This window comes from Acipenser ruthenus, chromosome 13 (assembly GCF_902713425.1).
Source record: "Acipenser ruthenus chromosome 13, fAciRut3.2 maternal haplotype, whole genome shotgun sequence".
Lineage (NCBI taxonomy): Eukaryota > Metazoa > Chordata > Actinopteri > Acipenseriformes > Acipenseridae > Acipenser > Acipenser ruthenus.
The window spans coordinates 23,375,960-23,397,245 of NC_081201.1; the positions used below are offsets into that span (position 1 = coordinate 23,375,960).

Below are 21,286 nucleotides of genomic sequence, written 5' to 3' on the forward strand. Positions count from 1 at the left end.
AACATCTCAAAAGATTAAATACTGTAGATTAGCCATCTCCTAAAATCAATAACGGTACATTATCAACAGTTAACCTAACTTTTAATTTAATGACATGCCAATTTGTGTCCTCGGGTCCTGGTTTCGCTTGAAGTATTGCTTTGGGTTATTTTTGTCACCTACTTTAACATTTTTAAAACTTCAACCAGGTCCCCCTACTTCTTCTAGGCTTCAGGCTACTGAAAACACATTTAAGTCCAGTCCAGGTTTTCCTGTGATTATTAAGCTGTGTGGCTTCGAGGAGGGTGTGGCTAAATAAGTTTGTTTTGGTGGATTTACAGGAATGAATGTTGCAGCGCAAGGTAGGAGTACAGTGTATATTGAAATGTCATCCTCCACCAGGAGAGTAGCTGTGAAATGCAGGGCCACCAGGACTTTCAGTTACTGCTCAGAAACTATGTAGAGGTGTGGTTTGAAAGTGATGTGAATCACCTCCATTTGTTGACTTCTACGTGGAGGAAACCTTCTTAAGACTTTTTATTCTAGCTGTTAAACCTTCTTTCTGGACAAATTGCTTTTTTTTAGTCCCTTGGACAAAATAGAAATGAACTTTTGGTTTTTGCTTCCAGCAGTACTTTCCTTAATATCATTCTTCGGAACATGGACAGTGTAAGTTAGTCATTTTATTTATTTCTTTTGTGCTTGCTTTAATATAAGATTACTGTGAGTTAAAGGTTTGTGAGTACTAAAATGAAGTTTAATAAACAATATTAAAACCTAGCAAAAATCCTACAGTTAAAGTTTTTACACTATGTTTTTTTTTCTTTTTACCACAGTGGTTGTTACACTTGAGTCTGCAGCGGGTACCAAATTCTGCAAACTCCTCTTTTGTAAAACAATGTATCTGGTTAATGTAGTAAATCTAGTCTCTGGCAGCTGTGGTAAGAATAAGACCTTGTGATGTACATGACACATTTACCTTACCTAATAAGTACAGCTTTTGCGATTAACCTTTTCCCCAGTTTCAGTTTGAACATAAGAACATTTAGAAATGAAAGGAGGCCATTCTGTGCTAGTACAGTTCCTATTAGCTGATTGATCGCAAAACCTGGGAGCCCCTACTTTAAAACCATTTAAAAAGGAGTCTCTCAAACAAAAAAGTGAACCCCTATTTTATCATTCTTGTTTTATTGTGTCTGAATTTGTTCACCATGGTTTCACTATGCATGATTTTGAGTTCTTGAAGATTAGATTTTGGGAGTATATGATTTTTTGATTCATCAACCACAGAGGACATGAGAGAAAACGGACAAAGTAACAGCAGAAAGGGGTAACACAGGGCATGACCTGGATAGAAACACACACAATATTCCAATATGCCATTCCTGACCCTAAGCATAATAAGACTTTTTTTTTTTCAATTTCGAGTGCCCAGTTATTTTATTCCCCTGATTTGCTTCCCATCCATTTGCACTCCCTCACGGTAGCAATTCTCCACAACAGCTCAGGAGAACTGCAGCTCTGTGAGCGCCTCCGATCGGGACCCACTGTGGCACGATAAGAACTAAAGAAGTAGTGCTTGTCGGCTTTGCTTGCTTAACCTTTGACAGCACAGCCAGGATGCAAACCAACACATCCTTGACTCACCCAGAACACCACGTGTGCCATGGAATGTATTTTAATGCAGGGTCAAAAGAAAGAAAACCCTGAGTCGGGTCTAAAATTGTAACTGTGTTTAAAACGTAAGCAGCAGGTTGTTTGAACCGAGGTGGCTGTCCTAGATCGTACTTTGATTTAACTTGGCTACAACGGACAGGAATACGTTTTGTCTGCGCTGGTGATATTAGTTGGTTTCAGAAAGCTGATGTTTGTTTTGCGTGCTGTTTAGCAGCCTGTGTAGTAGCCTTTCGGCTATGATTCTGAAGCTAAATTTGTGATCGATCGTATTTTTTTTTCTGAAAAAAATCCAGTCACATTACATTATTGTTGAAGTTTTTTGGGGAAATTTCTTGACACGATCCGCAGCTGAAATATACTTTGCTTTTTTTTTTTTTGTCGTCCATTTTTATTATTTCCTCAATGCGGATAACTAGATTTTAGCAACCTGTCATGACTTTGTATTTGTCGGGGACGTTTTATTTATTTATTTATTTATTTATTTATTTATTTATTTGTTTGTTTGTTTGTTTGTTTGTTTGTTTATTTTCCTAAGTGCAATGCACACAGGACGGCGAAGCGATAACAAATAAATAAATAAATAAATAAAAGCCTGTCTACATAATTAAGATACGTAGTTCGCGTCGCTTGCAGCGTGCAGTGATTAATTTAAATCAATAGGTTATTTTTATTTTATATCTCTGGACTAGTCCGGTATGCATTGACCCCCCGAGATGATATATTTTGCAGTGACCCCTCAGTTTCTAGGATTTTTTTTATCTACACCGAACCCCCAGTGAAACTAGTTCCCATACCAGTTGGAGATCTGATATTTAACTGGAAACTTTAAAATTGAAGTGGAGAGTGAATGTAGTTTCCTTATCTTTTTTCTTAGAAGCAGCTGTCTAAATTCAGTGGGTTACTTGGCAACCAAAGATGGGAAAGTGTCCAATAACACTGAAGTTATGTTTTTGCAAATTAGCATTTCATTGAGCCAAGAGGGCAATCAGAGTTAGTTGAAAAGAGAGAGAAACTAACTGGGCCTGAAGCCAGTCATAAGTGGAGAGTGGTAGCATACCAGAGTGTAATGGACGGTGCACTTTATTTATATTAGTCGATTTCATTTCTTGTACAACATATAATGTACTGCATATGAAAAAAATATGGCTTGTGAAGCTGGATTAAAAAAAAAATACTATAAAGGGATGGCTACGCATTGTATAAATTGTGATACAGAAATAGGCATTACAGGGTTAAAGCCCTAAAACCTGCACACAAGCTCTTTGGCATAGAGGTTAAGGTGCTTGCTTACTGAGTGTGGGGTTACCAGTTCCCACCGAGCTTCTAGTCACACATGCAAAGGCTTCCGGTACAGTAAATAAATATACATAGTGTAGCTATTAAGTAATGTGTTTCGATAACAAGAGTGGCAACTAGGCCTAATCTTCCACTCTCATTTCACAATAGACTTTTGTTATCTTGAGTATGTATCCAAGTTTCAGCTTTTTAAATTATTAAGAGATCTTTCTTATTTATTGAATGGATATTGGAATTGTCCAATTTCCCCCATGAGAGGTAATGGTAGAATGCCAACTGATTTGGTAAAAAAAAAAAACAGTCTAGTATTTGTTATATATATACAGTGCCTTGTGAAAGTATTCGGCCCCCTTGAACTTTGCGACCTTTTGCCACATTTCAGGCTTCAAACATAAAGATATGAAACTGTAATTTTTTGTGAAGAATCAACAACAAGTGGGACACAATCATGAAGTGGAACGAAATTTATTGGATATTTCAAAATTTTTTAACAAATAAAAAACTGAAAAATTGGGCGTGCAAAATTATTCAGCCCCCTTAAGTTAATACTTTGTAGCGCCACCTTTTGCTGCGATTACAGCTGTAAGTCGCTTGGGGTATGTCTCTATCAGTTTTGCACATCGAGAGACTGAAATTTTTGCCCATTCCTCCTTGCAAAACAGCTCGAGCTCAGTGAGGTTGGATGGAGAGCATTTGTGAACAGCAGTTTTCAGTTCTTTCCACAGATTCTCGATTGGATTCAGGTCTGGACTTTGACTTGGCCATTCTAACACCTGGATATGTTTATTTGTGAACCATTCCATTGTAGATTTTGCTTTATGTTTTGGATCATTGTCTTGTTGGAAGACAAATCTCCGTCCCAGTCTCAGGTCTTTTGCAGACTCCATCAGGTTTTCTTCCAGAATGGTCCTGTATTTGGCTCCATCCATCTTCCCATCAATTTTAACCATCTTCCCTGTCCCTGCTGAAGAAAAGCAGGCCCAAACCATGATGCTGCCACCACCATGTTTGACAGTGGGGATGGTGTGTTCAGGGTGATGAGCTGTGTTGCTTTTACGCCAAACATAACGTTTTGCATTGTTGCCAAAAAGTTCGATTTTGGTTTCATCTGACCAGAGCACCTTCTTCCACATGTTTGGTGTGTCTCCCAGGTGGCTTGTGGCAAACTGTAAACAACACTTTTTATGGATATCTTTAAGAAATGGCTTTCTTCTTGCCACTCTTCCATAAAGGCCAGATTTGTGCAGTATACGACTGATTGTTGTCCTATGGACAGAGTCTCCCACCTCAGCTGTAGATCTCTGCAGTTCATCCAGAGTGATCATGGGCCTCTTGGCTGCATCTCTGATCAGTCTTCTCCTTGTATGAGCTGAAAGTTTAGAGGGACGGCCAGGTCTTGGTAGATTTGCAGTGGTCTGATACTCCTTCCATTTCAATATTATCGCTTGCACAGTGCTCCTTGGGATGTTTAAAGCTTGGGAAATCTTTTTGTATCCAAATCCGGCTTTAAACTTCTCCACAACAGTATCTCGGACCTGCCTGGTGTGTTCCTTGTTCTTCATGATGCTCTCTGCGCTTTAAACGGACCTCTGAGACTATCACAGTGCAGGTGCATTTATACGGAGACTTGATTACACACAGGTGGATTCTATTTATCATCATTAGTCATTTAGGTCAACATTGGATCATTCAGAGATCCTCACTGAACTTCTGGAGAGAGTTTGCTGCACTGAAAGTAAAGGGGCTGAATAATTTTGCACGCCCAATTTTTCAGTTTTTTATTTGTTAAAAAAGTTTGAAATATCCAAGAAATTTCGTTCCACTTCATGATTGTGTCCCACTTGTTGTTGATTCTTCACAAAAAATTACAGTTTCATATCTTTATGTTTGAAGCCTGAAATGTGGCAAAAGGTCGCAAAGTTCAAGGGGGCCGAATACTTTCGCAAGGCACTGTATATTATATATATATCTCATAAATCATGTATTTGATAGTATATGGTGCTCTATTTGTGATTTACTGTATTGTAACATAATTCTGTTTGTGCACTATATTTTAAAACGCATTTTATTTTATTTTTTAAACTATTCATAAATTGTTTTGAAAACTATCACACACCGTATAATTAATGTTTTGTTTGTTTTACGTCACATATTTGTTTTTGCAACGTGACATTTTTACAACATCGCATTTGACCAACACTACTATATTAATAATTAAAAAATAAAAAATAAAGCAAATGTTGAAATGTATTAGCTTATTTACAAAACGACAATATAGCAGTAACATATATTAAAACATAAGAAAGTTTACAAACGAGAGGCCATTCGGCCCGTCTTGCTCGTTTGGTTGTTAGTAGCTTATTGATCCCAGAATGTCATCAAGAAGCTTCTTGAAGGATCCCAGGGTGTCAGCTTCAACACCATTACTGGGGAGTTGGTTCCAGACCCTCACAATTCTCTGTGTAAAAAAGTGCCTATTTTCTGTTCTGAATGCCCCTTTATCTAATCCCCATTTGTGACCTCTGGTCCTTGTTTCTTTTTTCAGGTCGAAAAAGTCTTTTGGGTCGACATTGTCAATACCTTTTAGAATTCTGAATGCTTGAATCAGATCTCCGCGTAGTCTTCTTGTTCAAGACGGAATAGATTCCATTATTTTAGCCTGTCTACATATTGCTTTATATTGATGTTCATTTCTTGAATAAAGGGACTTCAAGTCAACTAATTTTGCATCCGAACGATACAAAGACCGGGAGAACAGGAGGCGAAGACGGTTTCCTCTCCAAACGCCAGGAGTCCGATTAAAATGATCAAACACAAGCCTGGTTAATGTAGTAAATCTAGTCTCTGGCAGCTGTGGTAAGAATAAGACCTTGTGATGTACATGACACATTTACCTTACCTAATAAGTACAGCTTTTGCGATTAACCTTTTCCCCAGTTTCAGTTTGAACATAAGAACATTTAGAAATGAAAGGAGGCCATTCTGTGCTAGTACAGTTCCTATTAGCTGATTGATCGCAAAACCTGGGAGCCCCTACTTTAAAACCATTTAAAAAGGAGTCTCTCAAACAAAAAAGTGAACCCCTATTTTATCATTCTTGTTTTATTGTGTCTGAATTTGTTCACCATGGTTTCACTATGCATGATTTTGAGTTCTTGAAGATTAGATTTTGGGAGTATATGATTTTTTGATTCATCAACCACAGAGGACATGAGAGAAAACGGACAAAGTAACAGCAGAAAGGGGTAACACAGGGCATGACCTGGATAGAAACACACACAATATTCCAATATGCCATTCCTGACCCTAAGCATAATAAGACTTTTTTTTTTTCAATTTCGAGTGCCCAGTTATTTTATTCCCCTGATTTGCTTCCCATCCATTTGCACTCCCTCACGGTAGCAATTCTCCACAACAGCTCAGGAGAACTGCAGCTCTGTGAGCGCCTCCGATCGGGACCCACTGTGGCACGATAAGAACTAAAGAAGTAGTGCTTGTCGGCTTTGCTTGCTTAACCTTTGACAGCACAGCCAGGATGCAAACCAACACATCCTTGACTCACCCAGAACACCACGTGTGCCATGGAATGTATTTTAATGCAGGGTCAAAAGAAAGAAAACCCTGAGTCGGGTCTAAAATTGTAACTGTGTTTAAAACGTAAGCAGCAGGTTGTTTGAACCGAGGTGGCTGTCCTAGATCGTACTTTGATTTAACTTGGCTACAACGGACAGGAATACGTTTTGTCTGCGCTGGTGATATTAGTTGGTTTCAGAAAGCTGATGTTTGTTTTGCGTGCTGTTTAGCAGCCTGTGTAGTAGCCTTTCGGCTATGATTCTGAAGCTAAATTTGTGATCGATCGTATTTTTTTTTCTGAAAAAAATCCAGTCACATTACATTATTGTTGAAGTTTTTTGGGGAAATTTCTTGACACGATCCGCAGCTGAAATATACTTTGCTTTTTTTTTTTTTGTCGTCCATTTTTATTATTTCCTCAATGCGGATAACTAGATTTTAGCAACCTGTCATGACTTTGTATTTGTCGGGGACGTTTTATTTATTTATTTATTTATTTATTTATTTATTTGTTTGTTTGTTTGTTTGTTTGTTTGTTTATTTTCCTAAGTGCAATGCACACAGGACGGCGAAGCGATAACAAATAAATAAATAAATAAATAAAAGCCTGTCTACATAATTAAGATACGTAGTTCGCGTCGCTTGCAGCGTGCAGTGATTAATTTAAATCAATAGGTTATTTTTATTTTATATCTCTGGACTAGTCCGGTATGCATTGACCCCCCGAGATGATATATTTTGCAGTGACCCCTCAGTTTCTAGGATTTTTTTTATCTACACCGAACCCCCAGTGAAACTAGTTCCCATACCAGTTGGAGATCTGATATTTAACTGGAAACTTTAAAATTGAAGTGGAGAGTGAATGTAGTTTCCTTATCTTTTTTCTTAGAAGCAGCTGTCTAAATTCAGTGGGTTACTTGGCAACCAAAGATGGGAAAGTGTCCAATAACACTGAAGTTATGTTTTTGCAAATTAGCATTTCATTGAGCCAAGAGGGCAATCAGAGTTAGTTGAAAAGAGAGAGAAACTAACTGGGCCTGAAGCCAGTCATAAGTGGAGAGTGGTAGCATACCAGAGTGTAATGGACGGTGCACTTTATTTATATTAGTCGATTTCATTTCTTGTACAACATATAATGTACTGCATATGAAAAAAATATGGCTTGTGAAGCTGGATTAAAAAAAAAATACTATAAAGGGATGGCTACGCATTGTATAAATTGTGATACAGAAATAGGCATTACAGGGTTAAAGCCCTAAAACCTGCACACAAGCTCTTTGGCATAGAGGTTAAGGTGCTTGCTTACTGAGTGTGGGGTTACCAGTTCCCACCGAGCTTCTAGTCACACATGCAAAGGCTTCCGGTACAGTAAATAAATATACATAGTGTAGCTATTAAGTAATGTGTTTCGATAACAAGAGTGGCAACTAGGCCTAATCTTCCACTCTCATTTCACAATAGACTTTTGTTATCTTGAGTATGTATCCAAGTTTCAGCTTTTTAAATTATTAAGAGATCTTTCTTATTTATTGAATGGATATTGGAATTGTCCAATTTCCCCCATGAGAGGTAATGGTAGAATGCCAACTGATTTGGTAAAAAAAAAAAACAGTCTAGTATTTGTTATATATATACAGTGCCTTGTGAAAGTATTCGGCCCCCTTGAACTTTGCGACCTTTTGCCACATTTCAGGCTTCAAACATAAAGATATGAAACTGTAATTTTTTGTGAAGAATCAACAACAAGTGGGACACAATCATGAAGTGGAACGAAATTTATTGGATATTTCAAAATTTTTTAACAAATAAAAAACTGAAAAATTGGGCGTGCAAAATTATTCAGCCCCCTTAAGTTAATACTTTGTAGCGCCACCTTTTGCTGCGATTACAGCTGTAAGTCGCTTGGGGTATGTCTCTATCAGTTTTGCACATCGAGAGACTGAAATTTTTGCCCATTCCTCCTTGCAAAACAGCTCGAGCTCAGTGAGGTTGGATGGAGAGCATTTGTGAACAGCAGTTTTCAGTTCTTTCCACAGATTCTCGATTGGATTCAGGTCTGGACTTTGACTTGGCCATTCTAACACCTGGATATGTTTATTTGTGAACCATTCCATTGTAGATTTTGCTTTATGTTTTGGATCATTGTCTTGTTGGAAGACAAATCTCCGTCCCAGTCTCAGGTCTTTTGCAGACTCCATCAGGTTTTCTTCCAGAATGGTCCTGTATTTGGCTCCATCCATCTTCCCATCAATTTTAACCATCTTCCCTGTCCCTGCTGAAGAAAAGCAGGCCCAAACCATGATGCTGCCACCACCATGTTTGACAGTGGGGATGGTGTGTTCAGGGTGATGAGCTGTGTTGCTTTTACGCCAAACATAACGTTTTGCATTGTTGCCAAAAAGTTCGATTTTGGTTTCATCTGACCAGAGCACCTTCTTCCACATGTTTGGTGTGTCTCCCAGGTGGCTTGTGGCAAACTGTAAACAACACTTTTTATGGATATCTTTAAGAAATGGCTTTCTTCTTGCCACTCTTCCATAAAGGCCAGATTTGTGCAGTATACGACTGATTGTTGTCCTATGGACAGAGTCTCCCACCTCAGCTGTAGATCTCTGCAGTTCATCCAGAGTGATCATGGGCCTCTTGGCTGCATCTCTGATCAGTCTTCTCCTTGTATGAGCTGAAAGTTTAGAGGGACGGCCAGGTCTTGGTAGATTTGCAGTGGTCTGATACTCCTTCCATTTCAATATTATCGCTTGCACAGTGCTCCTTGGGATGTTTAAAGCTTGGGAAATCTTTTTGTATCCAAATCCGGCTTTAAACTTCTCCACAACAGTATCTCGGACCTGCCTGGTGTGTTCCTTGTTCTTCATGATGCTCTCTGCGCTTTAAACGGACCTCTGAGACTATCACAGTGCAGGTGCATTTATACGGAGACTTGATTACACACAGGTGGATTCTATTTATCATCATTAGTCATTTAGGTCAACATTGGATCATTCAGAGATCCTCACTGAACTTCTGGAGAGAGTTTGCTGCACTGAAAGTAAAGGGGCTGAATAATTTTGCACGCCCAATTTTTCAGTTTTTTATTTGTTAAAAAAGTTTGAAATATCCAAGAAATTTCGTTCCACTTCATGATTGTGTCCCACTTGTTGTTGATTCTTCACAAAAAATTACAGTTTCATATCTTTATGTTTGAAGCCTGAAATGTGGCAAAAGGTCGCAAAGTTCAAGGGGGCCGAATACTTTCGCAAGGCACTGTATATTATATATATATCTCATAAATCATGTATTTGATAGTATATGGTGCTCTATTTGTGATTTACTGTATTGTAACATAATTCTGTTTGTGCACTATATTTTAAAACGCATTTTATTTTATTTTTTAAACTATTCATAAATTGTTTTGAAAACTATCACACACCGTATAATTAATGTTTTGTTTGTTTTACGTCACATATTTGTTTTTGCAACGTGACATTTTTACAACATCGCATTTGACCAACACTACTATATTAATAATTAAAAAATAAAAAATAAAGCAAATGTTGAAATGTATTAGCTTATTTACAAAACGACAATATAGCAGTAACATATATTAAAACATAAGAAAGTTTACAAACGAGAGGCCATTCGGCCCGTCTTGCTCGTTTGGTTGTTAGTAGCTTATTGATCCCAGAATGTCATCAAGAAGCTTCTTGAAGGATCCCAGGGTGTCAGCTTCAACACCATTACTGGGGAGTTGGTTCCAGACCCTCACAATTCTCTGTGTAAAAAAGTGCCTATTTTCTGTTCTGAATGCCCCTTTATCTAATCCCCATTTGTGACCTCTGGTCCTTGTTTCTTTTTTCAGGTCGAAAAAGTCTTTTGGGTCGACATTGTCAATACCTTTTAGAATTCTGAATGCTTGAATCAGATCTCCGCGTAGTCTTCTTGTTCAAGACGGAATAGATTCCATTATTTTAGCCTGTCTACATATTGCTTTATATTGATGTTCATTTCTTGAATAAAGGGACTTCAAGTCAACTAATTTTGCATCCGAACGATACAAAGACCGGGAGAACAGGAGGCGAAGACGGTTTCCTCTCCAAACGCCAGGAGTCCGATTAAAATGATCAAACACAAGCCGTTGAAAAGCGGCCCCTTCCTAATTGAAAGAGTTCCACTAATCAATCATTAAAAACACTTTACTGGGTGCGGTTTGACAACAATTGCAAACATTAGCAAGTCTTATCAGTTCTGAGTACCAGTTAGTTTGATACAGTACATGTAGTTATATGAATCATACAATAAAGATGCATGTGTATGCATGTTTAATTTAAAATATGGATAGAGTTTACATTAAAAAATCTTGGCTAATGATTTAACCACAAAACTGGAAATGGGCTTTTGGTGGTTGTTTCCTGCGTTAATATTTGCAGTTACCGTCACGGGGCATTGGGTTGTGTAAGCAATGTATTTTCTTATATATCCTTTATTTTACTATTAACAAATACTAACAACAACAACAATAATACGACTACGACTACTAGTAATAATAATAACGTGGTATGAATATTGCGATAACTAGTACTATTAATCTAATGGCTATTTTGGCATTCATATATACATGATTGTACCGGTAAAAAAAAAAAAAAAAAAACTTTTTAATGCTGCAGCTGAATTTAAAGCGCACGGAGTGTAAATTGAAACTGCAAATGATTGCAGCTGTGTTTGTTAAGACATTCGTTTTGCCACGTTACATCTCTGTTACAGGACAACAAATTATAAACGAGCGGTACCATTTATTCTTGAAGTGAAACAAGTTCACGAAATTATAAACAGAGATTGTGTAGCGTTCACTGTAGCACGGGATCCCGTCTTTCTTGGGACTAGAATACTATACACAGTGTCTTATAAAAACAAAGTAGAGGAAATCTAACGAAAGGAAAACTTTTGCTAGAAAAGATTTTTGCTTTTGTGGATGAGGGAAAAAGTTACAAGAAATCGATGTCTACATTTATTTATTTCAGCATTTTTTGGCAAAACTCCAAAAATGCAAATTCAAAAGTATTTCTACCATGACAAGGAAAATTAAATTAATAGCTAGTTTTAAACTATTAGGATATTGTCAATGAACTTTTGGCATGATTCTTTAGTGATTTTTGACCATTCTTCAACACAAAATAGTTCCAGTTCATTCAAATTCCAAGGACCTCCTGTGCCAGCCTTCTTTAAGATTGGACCTTTGACATGGCTATTCCAGAACCTTGATTTTATTCTTCTTTAACCATTCTGAAGTAGATTTTGATGTGTTCTTTGGATCATTGTTGTGTTGGAACGTCCAGTTGCAAATTAAACCAAATTTTGTAGTGGAGGGTTTCAGATGATTGGCCAATACCTTTTGGTATGCTATGGAATCCATTTTACCATGTATTGGAACTAAATTTCCTGTGCCATTAGAGGAAAAACAGCACCATGGAAGGATATTACCACCTCCATGCTTGACAGTAGGTATGGTGTTCTTTTCTTTGTGCGCCTCACCAGACTTTCTCCAAACGTAATGACTATCAGTGTAACCAAATAGCTTGATTTTTGTTTCATCACTCCACATAACCCTTGACCAGAACTCATATCCATCATTCAAATGGCGTTTTGCAAACTTTAAGTGATTATCCTTGTGATGTTTTTGTAAGAGTGGCTTTTTCCTTGGCCTGCGACCATTGAGACCTTCACAATGCAATACTCGACCTATGGTTGAAATGAAAACCCCAGTCCCACTTGCAGCCAATTCACTTTGAATATCTGTGGCAGTCAATCTTGGATTGCTATTACCTTCCTCACAATTCTTCTACTTGTTTTTAGTGAAAGAACCTTCTTTCTTCCATACCGAGGGAGGGTTGTGACTGTACCATGAGTCTTGTACTTCTTTATAATAGAAACAATAGTTGAAATTGGGATACTCAAATGCTTGGGAATCTTCTTCTATCCTTCTCCAGCTTTATGACAATAAATCATTTTCTGCTTAAGGTCTTCAGATAGCTCTTTACTTTTTCCCATATTGACTTGTTGGTAATGACAGCCATCATCCTATGCCTAACCCTTTTATACTCTCTAAGAATGTTCACCTACAACCCAGCATTTTCTAGACTTTTCTTGAATTAGGTTCTGCATTATCGTATTGAAATTTCTAGCACCTTGTAGACAATATTATCATAACATCAAAGGGTATGAATACTTTTGAATTAGCATTATTTGAGTTTTGCAAAAAAAATGCTGAAATAAATAATTGTAGACATCTATTTCTTGTAACTTTTTTTCCTCATCCACCAAAGCAAAACCTTTTCCTACGAAATAAATTTCTAGAAATTATAAATTTCCATTGGGGTATGTAAACTTTGGACTACAGAGAAAGTAAGAATCCCATCATTGTATCTGGCACATTCAAAATACATTGTTGAAAAAACAACACATTATAGAATCCTTGAATGAATTAGACATCCAAAATATCAAAAATTGGTAGAAGAAACTAACACTGACAAAGAGCTCTTTTCTAAACATGTTGTCTAAAATTAGATTTATGATTCTATGATTACATTACATTCCCATGATATGTGTTTTTGTTATCCCAGGTATGTTGAAATATGTGTCAGCCCAATAGAATTTGATTAAACTTCACATGGACTTTTGTTACAATCTGTTATTAAACAGTATCCATATAGATCATAATGGAGGAGAATATAGTTTCGTATTGTTTATATATAAGTTGCAGGCAGGTTTGTGATTAGTTGTACTGTATAAAGCAAAGTAAACATATTTATTTTTCTCTTGTTTTACAGGTATGGCCTAGCTCTGGCAAATCGCCATGTGTGTCCACTTGACAACTGGTATGTACATCTTAAAATGGAGATTGACAACAACAAAAACATGGTGGTCTACCTTTTCTAATTCAAGACTACACCTAAAGTGTTTCAGATATGTACAAGAATATTACCCAAAAAAGCATATTCAGAGTTTTCATTGATATTCATTAGTGCATTAACACTACACCTTGATTTACTGGAGATTACAGACCGGCTTAGTATAGGTTGGCCGTTCCTTATCAAACCAGACTTTTGTCTCTAGTAACTTCTCAAGTTTTGGGGTTTTGTTCCATAAGTAATGACACAATTGGATAAATAAAAGTCAACAATCACTTTGACGTCTAACAAGTACTGACCAAGCAAAACCACAGACAAAACCCCACCTATCAAAAAGCACGTCACTGTAGGGCAGGTGCTGTCACAGATGATTGCATTGTGTTGAACTGTGGGAATGTAAGACATAGATAACAAACTGAGATAAAGAGTGAGGAATTGCAATGACTTGTGGGAGTTGTTGTAAAAGGAGGAACAATGACAGATGTTAGGATTTAAAAAATATATTATTATTAGCCAAGAATGTATTTTTTATTTTTGGCAACCCAGTAAAAGCTAGATACAAGAAAATTCTCAGTATGTTTGCCTTGCCTGCCAGAAAAATTGTCACGACTTCACTTCCTAGGTCATTTCACCTCAGTAGTGTCTTGTTGGCTGCAAAACATGTCAGGGTACGCATGATACTGATACATACACTGCATTTATAGATGTGCTTATGTAAAGAGGTAGGTCTTATTTCTGAAAGCAGCCAGGACTTCTAGAGCTTGTGTGCATAATGTATTAAAGCCCATTACTCTGTGACATTAGTGTAACAGGAGGAACAACAAGGCCCAATAGAAAGTGAGTATGTAATAATATGCAATGTCATGTTCTATAAATTTGACCTCTAAATGCAGTGGTGTCTGCACCCTGGTTCACTTTTTCCAAAATGTTCTTCTTCATTTTCAATTACTGTGGTAAACTTTTATAAGCAAAAGGTCCCAAAGAATGGGGCTTGCTTATTGGGGTTACCTGACAACTTCCTGTAATAGCAACCTTTTTCAATTAGAAATCCTTTCTTGTCATTGTAGGCAATACACAAATTCCTGTTCTCTGAACAGTACAGAAAGATGCTGCACGTTACAACATATTCCATTCATAAGGTATGAGCTGCTCTTACCATTTCTCAGACAAGACACTTTGGTTATGCTTGTTAATGTATGGATTTATTTAGAGCATTTTACAGTCCCAAGCAATCCACTTGGATTGCATCAACAACTCATCTTTACTGGTAATGACAGGAATGGATCAAACTGCTATGCAATGGGAGTCTTATTTCCATCCCTGGATAACCACAGATAGGTGGTTGATGTAATCAACCTCCTAGTGCTGTAAAATGCTCTAACACTATGTGATTAACTAAAAATACATTTCTTTTGTAACTTCAAAGCTGCTTATGGTAGTTTGAGAGAATGCAGAATAAGTTTATCCAGCTAATTACCCTTCCGTCAAGGTCATTGATGCGTTCTTGATAAAAAGAGAAAGCACTCACAATGAAGTTACCAAGGCAGAAATAAACCAGCCAGACGTTTCATTTTGGAGATGGAAGTAGTCTGAATTTGTAGTAAAGTGGAGAAAATTGTTGACCCAATTCTGATGAAACTAGCCAAATACTTTCTCAAGTTATTAATGTGTATCAGAAAGAGGGGCATATGGAGGCTGTCGATGGTATGTCTAACCGCCTGTCTGAGGCAAAAGGGCATGCTATGTTTTCTCCCTTTTTTTTCAAAATATAAAATAAAATGACATCAAAATACAAATGTATCAAATGACCCAAAAGAAGAGATTGCGAGCCTGTGTTGTGGTCTTATGGGCACAATGATGCCCACTGGCACAACTTTGAGGGTCACTGATCTAGTGATGAAATGCCACTGTTTTAGTTGTTGTTTTCCCCTTTTAGTAAAATAAAATGTGAGTAACAGTTTGAAGTAAAAAAATCTTCACACAAAAACTGTCAATATGTGAAGCAGAGTTAAGAGTGTGGTCCTGGAAGGTTGCTGAAATGCAGCACAGTGACCAGTGAGACAAATGGCAGAGCTTGGATCTTTGATTTGAAAGGGATTTGTGAAGGAAAATAATGGTATGGTATTGGTATGAGGGTGAACAATTTCAAAACACACAGACAGTTTATTCAGAAGTTAGAGGCAGTCACGAGACACTACAGTGGAGAATAAAGTTTCAGTCAAGAAGATACCATTAATATGCAACAAAAAGAAGTGCGTATGAATGTGATCTATATTTTAATATTGGTTAATATTGGTGTGTAAACTATAGATACATTTCTGATGAAATATTTGACAACTTTTCCAAAATTATGAACAAACTGAGATAATTTGATTACAATTGTTTAAGAACAACACTGCAAAGGGTAACAAGTCAAGGGAAATTATTTTTACCAGTATATTTATTTCAACTATATCAGATATAAATTGCAACATATTACTAGGTAACAGTGTCTCTTTTTACAGCACCTGTGGAATGCATGCTCCTGAAAATGCCTTGTTCAGTGCAACTTTAAACTCTGGGGCAATTTTATGTACGTACATTATATATTTTTTTTACAGTTCTGAAGTATTATAGGCTAATGTAAATCCAAGCTATTTAACTAATGTGTGCTTGGTGGCTTAGAGGCTTGGTGGTCCAGTTGTTAGAGAAAGGGTCTTGTTACCAGGAGGTTCCCAGTTAAATCCCAGCTCAGCCACTGACTCACTGTGTGAGACCCTGAGCAAGTCACTTAACCTCCTTTTGCTCCGTCCTTCATATGAGACGTAAAACCAAGGTCCTAATTGGAAGTGACTCTGCAGTAGCAGTTGTGATGCATAGTTCACCCCTAGTCTCTGTAACTCGCTTTGGATAAAAGCATCTGCTAAATGACTTAATATAATAATAATAATAATAATAATAATAATAATAATAAAAGAACAGTAATTATCATAAGTCTCATTAGCAAGTCTGAAAAACCAGAATACAATAAAACCAGAAGTCATTAAAAAAGACTTTCTAGTCAAAACGTTTGTCATTCAGTTTATTAAGTTTCTTTTATTATCTATACATTTGAGTGTTTAATAGTTATGGATGATGACCATAAGGGACTGTTATGCTTCTGAGAGGTAACACAATGTTTAATGGCATGGTTAAAACCTGCAGTAGCTAACATGAAAGAGTGTATGCATGGCGATGTGTGTTAAGCCCTGGACTTTGATAACAGTCTGGATTGGGTTTAACCGCATGGCCGTTCCAAAGCAGTTCTTGATGTGTGCCTGTCTTTCTGTTTCAGTCCTTGTGTTCTGCATCTTTCAACATGCTCACATAATCAAGAAGAACAATGACAACGTCACGCTCAGCAGAATTGGACTGGCAGTTGGATGTCTGTCTTCATTTGGAGCCTTTATTACTGGAAACTGCAATGTAAGACAGGAGTAGAAATGTTTACATTGAAATGAAAGGCAGTTCAAGCATTTAAGAACATCTTTTTTTTATTCTTGTTAAGTTGTTGTAGTAGCTTTAAAATACAGTGATGTCTGGTAGGCAGGCTAATGCACTTGCCTTTTATTCTTTTTAGCTCTGGAAGTCACTAGGAAAATTAATTTGGTGGTATTTAGCTCTATCTGGTAATTAAGGCACAGTACAAAATCTTAAAAAAGTTGACATAGTTAGCCCTAACCAATACTTTAAGCACAGTACAGAAACCAGGACCAGAGGATACAGCTGGAAATTGAGTGGAGATAGACTTAGGACAAAGGGAAGGAGACACTTCTTCACGCAGAGAGTAGTGAGGGTATGGAATGGGCTACCTAGTCATGTTGTTGAGGCAGAATCACTTGGATCCTTTAAGACCCAACTTGTCAAAGTTCTGAGATCAGTCAGGTGCTAGGAACCAGATGAGCTTAGATGGGCTGAATGGCCTCCCCTCGTTCGTAAATTTTCTTATGTAAATACTTACTCCTATTAAATTAGACCCCCCCTCCCCCCCCCCCCTCGTAAGGGAAAATGGTGTGCTAACAAATTATGAGCCTTGAACTTTTCTTCTGTTCTTATCAAACAGTTGTACTGCAAGCACTGCACTGCACTGCACCCTCACATTTACTAATTCTGTTTTTTATAATCTTTGTGCTTTACAGCCTGGGACCCTCATGGTACTCCATTATGTGGGAGCTGCACTGTGCTTTGTGAGCACCTGTCTTTATACTCTAATCCTGAGTATTCTGACATACCGGTGCTTTGTAACAGGGCTGGAGTATATTCTTGCTCCGATAAGGACTATATCGACCACCATTCAAATCACAGCCACCATCTTCTGTATCCTTGGACAGATAAAGTTGGTTTTAATGCTTCTCTATGTATGTATGTATGTATGTATGTATTTATTTATTTATTTATTTATCTATCTAGTATACAGTATATGATTACTAAAGTTATAACACATTTCAGAGTGTGTTTAGGTATAGGTATATGAATCATTAAAAAGTATAAAACATCAGTCCCCGAGTGGTTCACCAGGTAAAAGCACGGCCACGTGTTATGCAGGGTGAGTCATACAGTCAGGGGAGCGCAGGTTCACATTCTGGCTGTGCAAAGTCTTTGCTGTGGATTCTGGAGGGAGCGTTGCATTGGCTCTGGCTTACCCTGGTAAAACATAGTCAGTGCCAAAGATATATTATATGCATTAAAAAAATTGTGTATGATAAAAAAAAAAAAAAAAAAAAATTGTGCATGATACTATAAGTATAATAGGCAAATGAAGATAACTATTCTCAAATTGTCCTTAACCAAAATGTCCCAGATATTGTTTTTTTCCCACAGGAAACCTACGACTACCAGCATATTTCTGCCATTTTTGAATGGATTTTGGCCACAAATGTTCAACTGTTTGAACTGAGCTTTGTTGTTGAATTTTATTATTTTTCTGTTTCCATGTTGTCTGTGCTAATGACCAAAGATGAGGAGGAAACATCATTGATAATGTCGTGATGTGGCAGGAGATTAGCTAGTTAATAAATTAATTATTATTATATAGTGTAAGCAAATCTAAACTCGATTGTGGATATTGTATAGACTTTCTAGTTGGTAAATGCTGTTTCTGTTGTCTTGTTTTCACTATTTAGTATTTTACTATAATATTTTTCCGATACCAGAAGTTATTTAGCTTCGCTTTGGGCATTTGCATGTTGCTTTTTAAATTTGTTCAATATTAAAAAAATATAGAATATAAAACAAAATATGTACATAAGTACTGCCAGGATTCTCTATGGGTAGCCATGGAACAACAAACATAACGCAGAGGTAAATTAGTAGTGTCCCAGGCATCTAATTCCTTCAATACAACATTTATATTCCATAAATACACTGGATGAAAATATAAACCACATTCACACAGACAAGATTAATAACAACAGCAAATGCAAGCCAAGGAATTACAAATCATGCTGCCAAAATAAAAATAAAGATGGTCTTCTACCTTGTAAGTGGTCACATGGAACATGTTTTATGAAAATGCTCCGACCTGATTCAGTGGAAACAATTTCAGCATCATATAATATTAACTTGAAGAAATTGAAAAATACCAAATTTAGGAAGACTAGATTGTGAATTTATCTTTTTATATGCTCTCTGCGGATCAGAAATATTGTAGCATTTCAGCTATTTGGTAGTGGCCTGTGTTTTCAGGGTGTCACAGTTGGGGCTGGCTGCTAAAAACCCTAAACCTAAAATGTCACACCTAATTTCCCCTTTTGAAGGATTTTTGCTTGATAGGAGGTCTGGGCCTAACTGCCAGTGGAAATGCTAATTGTTAACAAGAAAGAATGCACACACAGCAGGGCAGCACTGCACTGTGGATTTCAGGGTGTGCTTCACTGCTCCATAAAGATTCTATGATACTGTTCTAGGCAGTTGAACTGTTACTATGGTCAAGAGCCTGACTGTTCCTGTCTTGTGAACCCAGACTGGGGCAGATATCTGTTCAGTCATAGTACTCAATTTTAGTGCTTTGCTTTTCATTGGTATGTCTGATTACGATTATATATAGTTCTTGTTGCTTGGTAATCACAAAGTTGTGTACTGAAAGAGTAAAGCCTAGGGCTCGATTCATACTGTTCACTTGTGTATTGGCTGTGTACCACAGCAGATGTCACAAAGTTGTCATTCCTGCAGTACAGGGCATGAAAGTCATATCCTTGACATCAGCAGAAATCATGAAGAACAGTCAAGATTGCATTCGGACAACATGCTGCCTTTTCCTATACCATCTTCTTAATAAATAGTTATGAATGTGTGTAAGTGACCAAAATGTTATTTAATGAAATATGATCTTTCTAGTTTTCTAATATATATATGAGAATGAGATCAAATAAAATAATGTATTAATTCTCTGTGGTAACACAGTAAACTGATAGCTGCCTGATTTACTTCAAACTGAATAGGGAGGGGAAAATATCTAAAATTAAAACAAATGTACATTCTCTAATTATACACTTTAAACACTTATCTCAATGTCATAATAAACTAACAATCTATCTATTGTGCTTCCTGTTTCCTGTCAGCCGCTGATATCCATGTACAGTAGACATAGCAATTAAAACAGGATCTGGCCTTGCAGGATGTGAGTCATTTCCATTGCATAACTGGGAGAATCCCAACCTGTGGTCTTAGAAAATTCCCCAAATTAAGCTACAAATACCCACTCACACCCACAGGCCATAAATCCACTAAAACTAACTCTCTGCCTTAACCAGCCTAGTTTATATTAATCTATCTAATACGAATATTATGAAATATTTCTCATGCTATAATTAACCAATCACTGCTAAAATGTAACCACATTGAAGAATTTGCAAGACATCAGTATTTACAATACCGCTGTGCTGCATTTCTGGACTACCAGTGTATGTGTTAAGTCATTTGTGAGCTATTGCATGCCACTGGAAAGTGTTAGACGAAGAACTATCTGTTCCTTAGGAAATATCACATGTTCTCCTGGAGTTCTCATGGGTTTACAGCTATTGTTTTAAAGTGTGACTATGTCTGCCTTCGATAGCATACTGAAAACATGTATTACATTATCAAAAAAAGGGAGTGAAATGTAAGCGGTCTTTGCTATTTTCAGAAACCTGTACCGTATATTTATTTTCATTGTGTGTCAATCCACTACTGTGTATAAAATGATTGAATAGCCTTGTTTGAGAAAATGTTATTTGTTGTATTAGTTCAGTACTGTAATTAATAGCTTGTTTAAATACCAAATCCAGGGTTTAAGTACACAGACAGATTTCGGCTGTCAGAAATTGAGGGTCGACATTCAACCTGGAAAGGTGCAGATGCCCTCTTCTTGGGTAAAATTATCAAGTTGACAAATATTTTGGCTGAATTATACTTCAAATATATTTTACACATAGTTTCCAAAACACTGATGAAGACATTAGTTAGTCTACTTACACTTTACCCCAGAATTATAACTGAGTGTTTGAAGTTACACTAAGGATCGAGTTGTAACAACCAAGCTCCAAAATAAATGGCAGATGTCAATAAAAAATGTTTTTAAAATATAATGGAGAACTGCAAATTATCTGTAAACTTTAAAGCTTGTTAGCTGAATCTGGATTATTTGTAATATGGTCCCAGAGCTGGCTCATTACTATCACAGTATTAATGATAGTGAAATGGCAAGAGTGACTTTCAATTGCTTGGGAAACTTAAAGAGTAAGTAGCGGGGTTCTGAAAATATAACTGTATATATTCCCACGTGTTGCTACAACTGTTTAAATAACATACCTGTCATCTTTGTTTTCACTGTTAACATCCTGACAACTTTTTACACTTATAAC

At 36.9% G+C, this 21,286-nt stretch overlaps 1 protein-coding gene across 3 annotated transcripts; it reads left to right on the forward strand.

The window, feature by feature from the left end:
- The first annotated feature begins 338 nt into the window (after positions 1–338).
- Positions 339–20,640, forward strand: si:dkey-228d14.5 (uncharacterized protein LOC796266 homolog). 3 transcript variants are annotated; one of them, XM_034030420.3, is made up of 7 exons: positions 339–648; positions 13,347–13,394; positions 14,495–14,566; positions 15,932–15,999; positions 16,741–16,871; positions 17,585–17,762; positions 18,247–20,640. In XM_034030420.3, the coding sequence occupies exons 1-7, from the start codon at positions 584–586 to the stop codon at positions 18,432–18,434; spliced, it is 750 nt and encodes a 249-aa protein (XP_033886311.2). In that variant the 5' UTR covers positions 339–583; the 3' UTR covers positions 18,435–20,640. The 3 variants fall into 3 exon arrangements, with proteins under 3 accessions (XP_033886311.2, XP_033886312.2, XP_058891749.1); XM_034030421.3 differs by lacking the exon at positions 339–648 and adding an exon at positions 10,730–10,974; XM_059035766.1 differs by lacking the exon at positions 339–648 and adding an exon at positions 11,223–12,021.
- Positions 20,641–21,286: the final 646 nt, after the last annotated feature.

Excerpts from the sequence above, each read along its gene's own strand:
- si:dkey-228d14.5 (XM_034030420.3), top strand. The coding sequence starts at position 584 with ATGAACTTTTGGTTTTTGCTTCCAGCAGTACTTTCCTTAATATCATTC. Across the intron at positions 16,000-16,740 it reads AAACTCTGGGGCAATTTTAT|TCCTTGTGTTCTGCATCTTT; the intron begins GTACGTACATTA and ends TTTCTGTTTCAG. Across the intron at positions 17,763-18,246 it reads AATCACAGCCACCATCTTCT|ATATTGTTTTTTTCCCACAG; the intron begins GTATCCTTGGAC and ends AAAATGTCCCAG.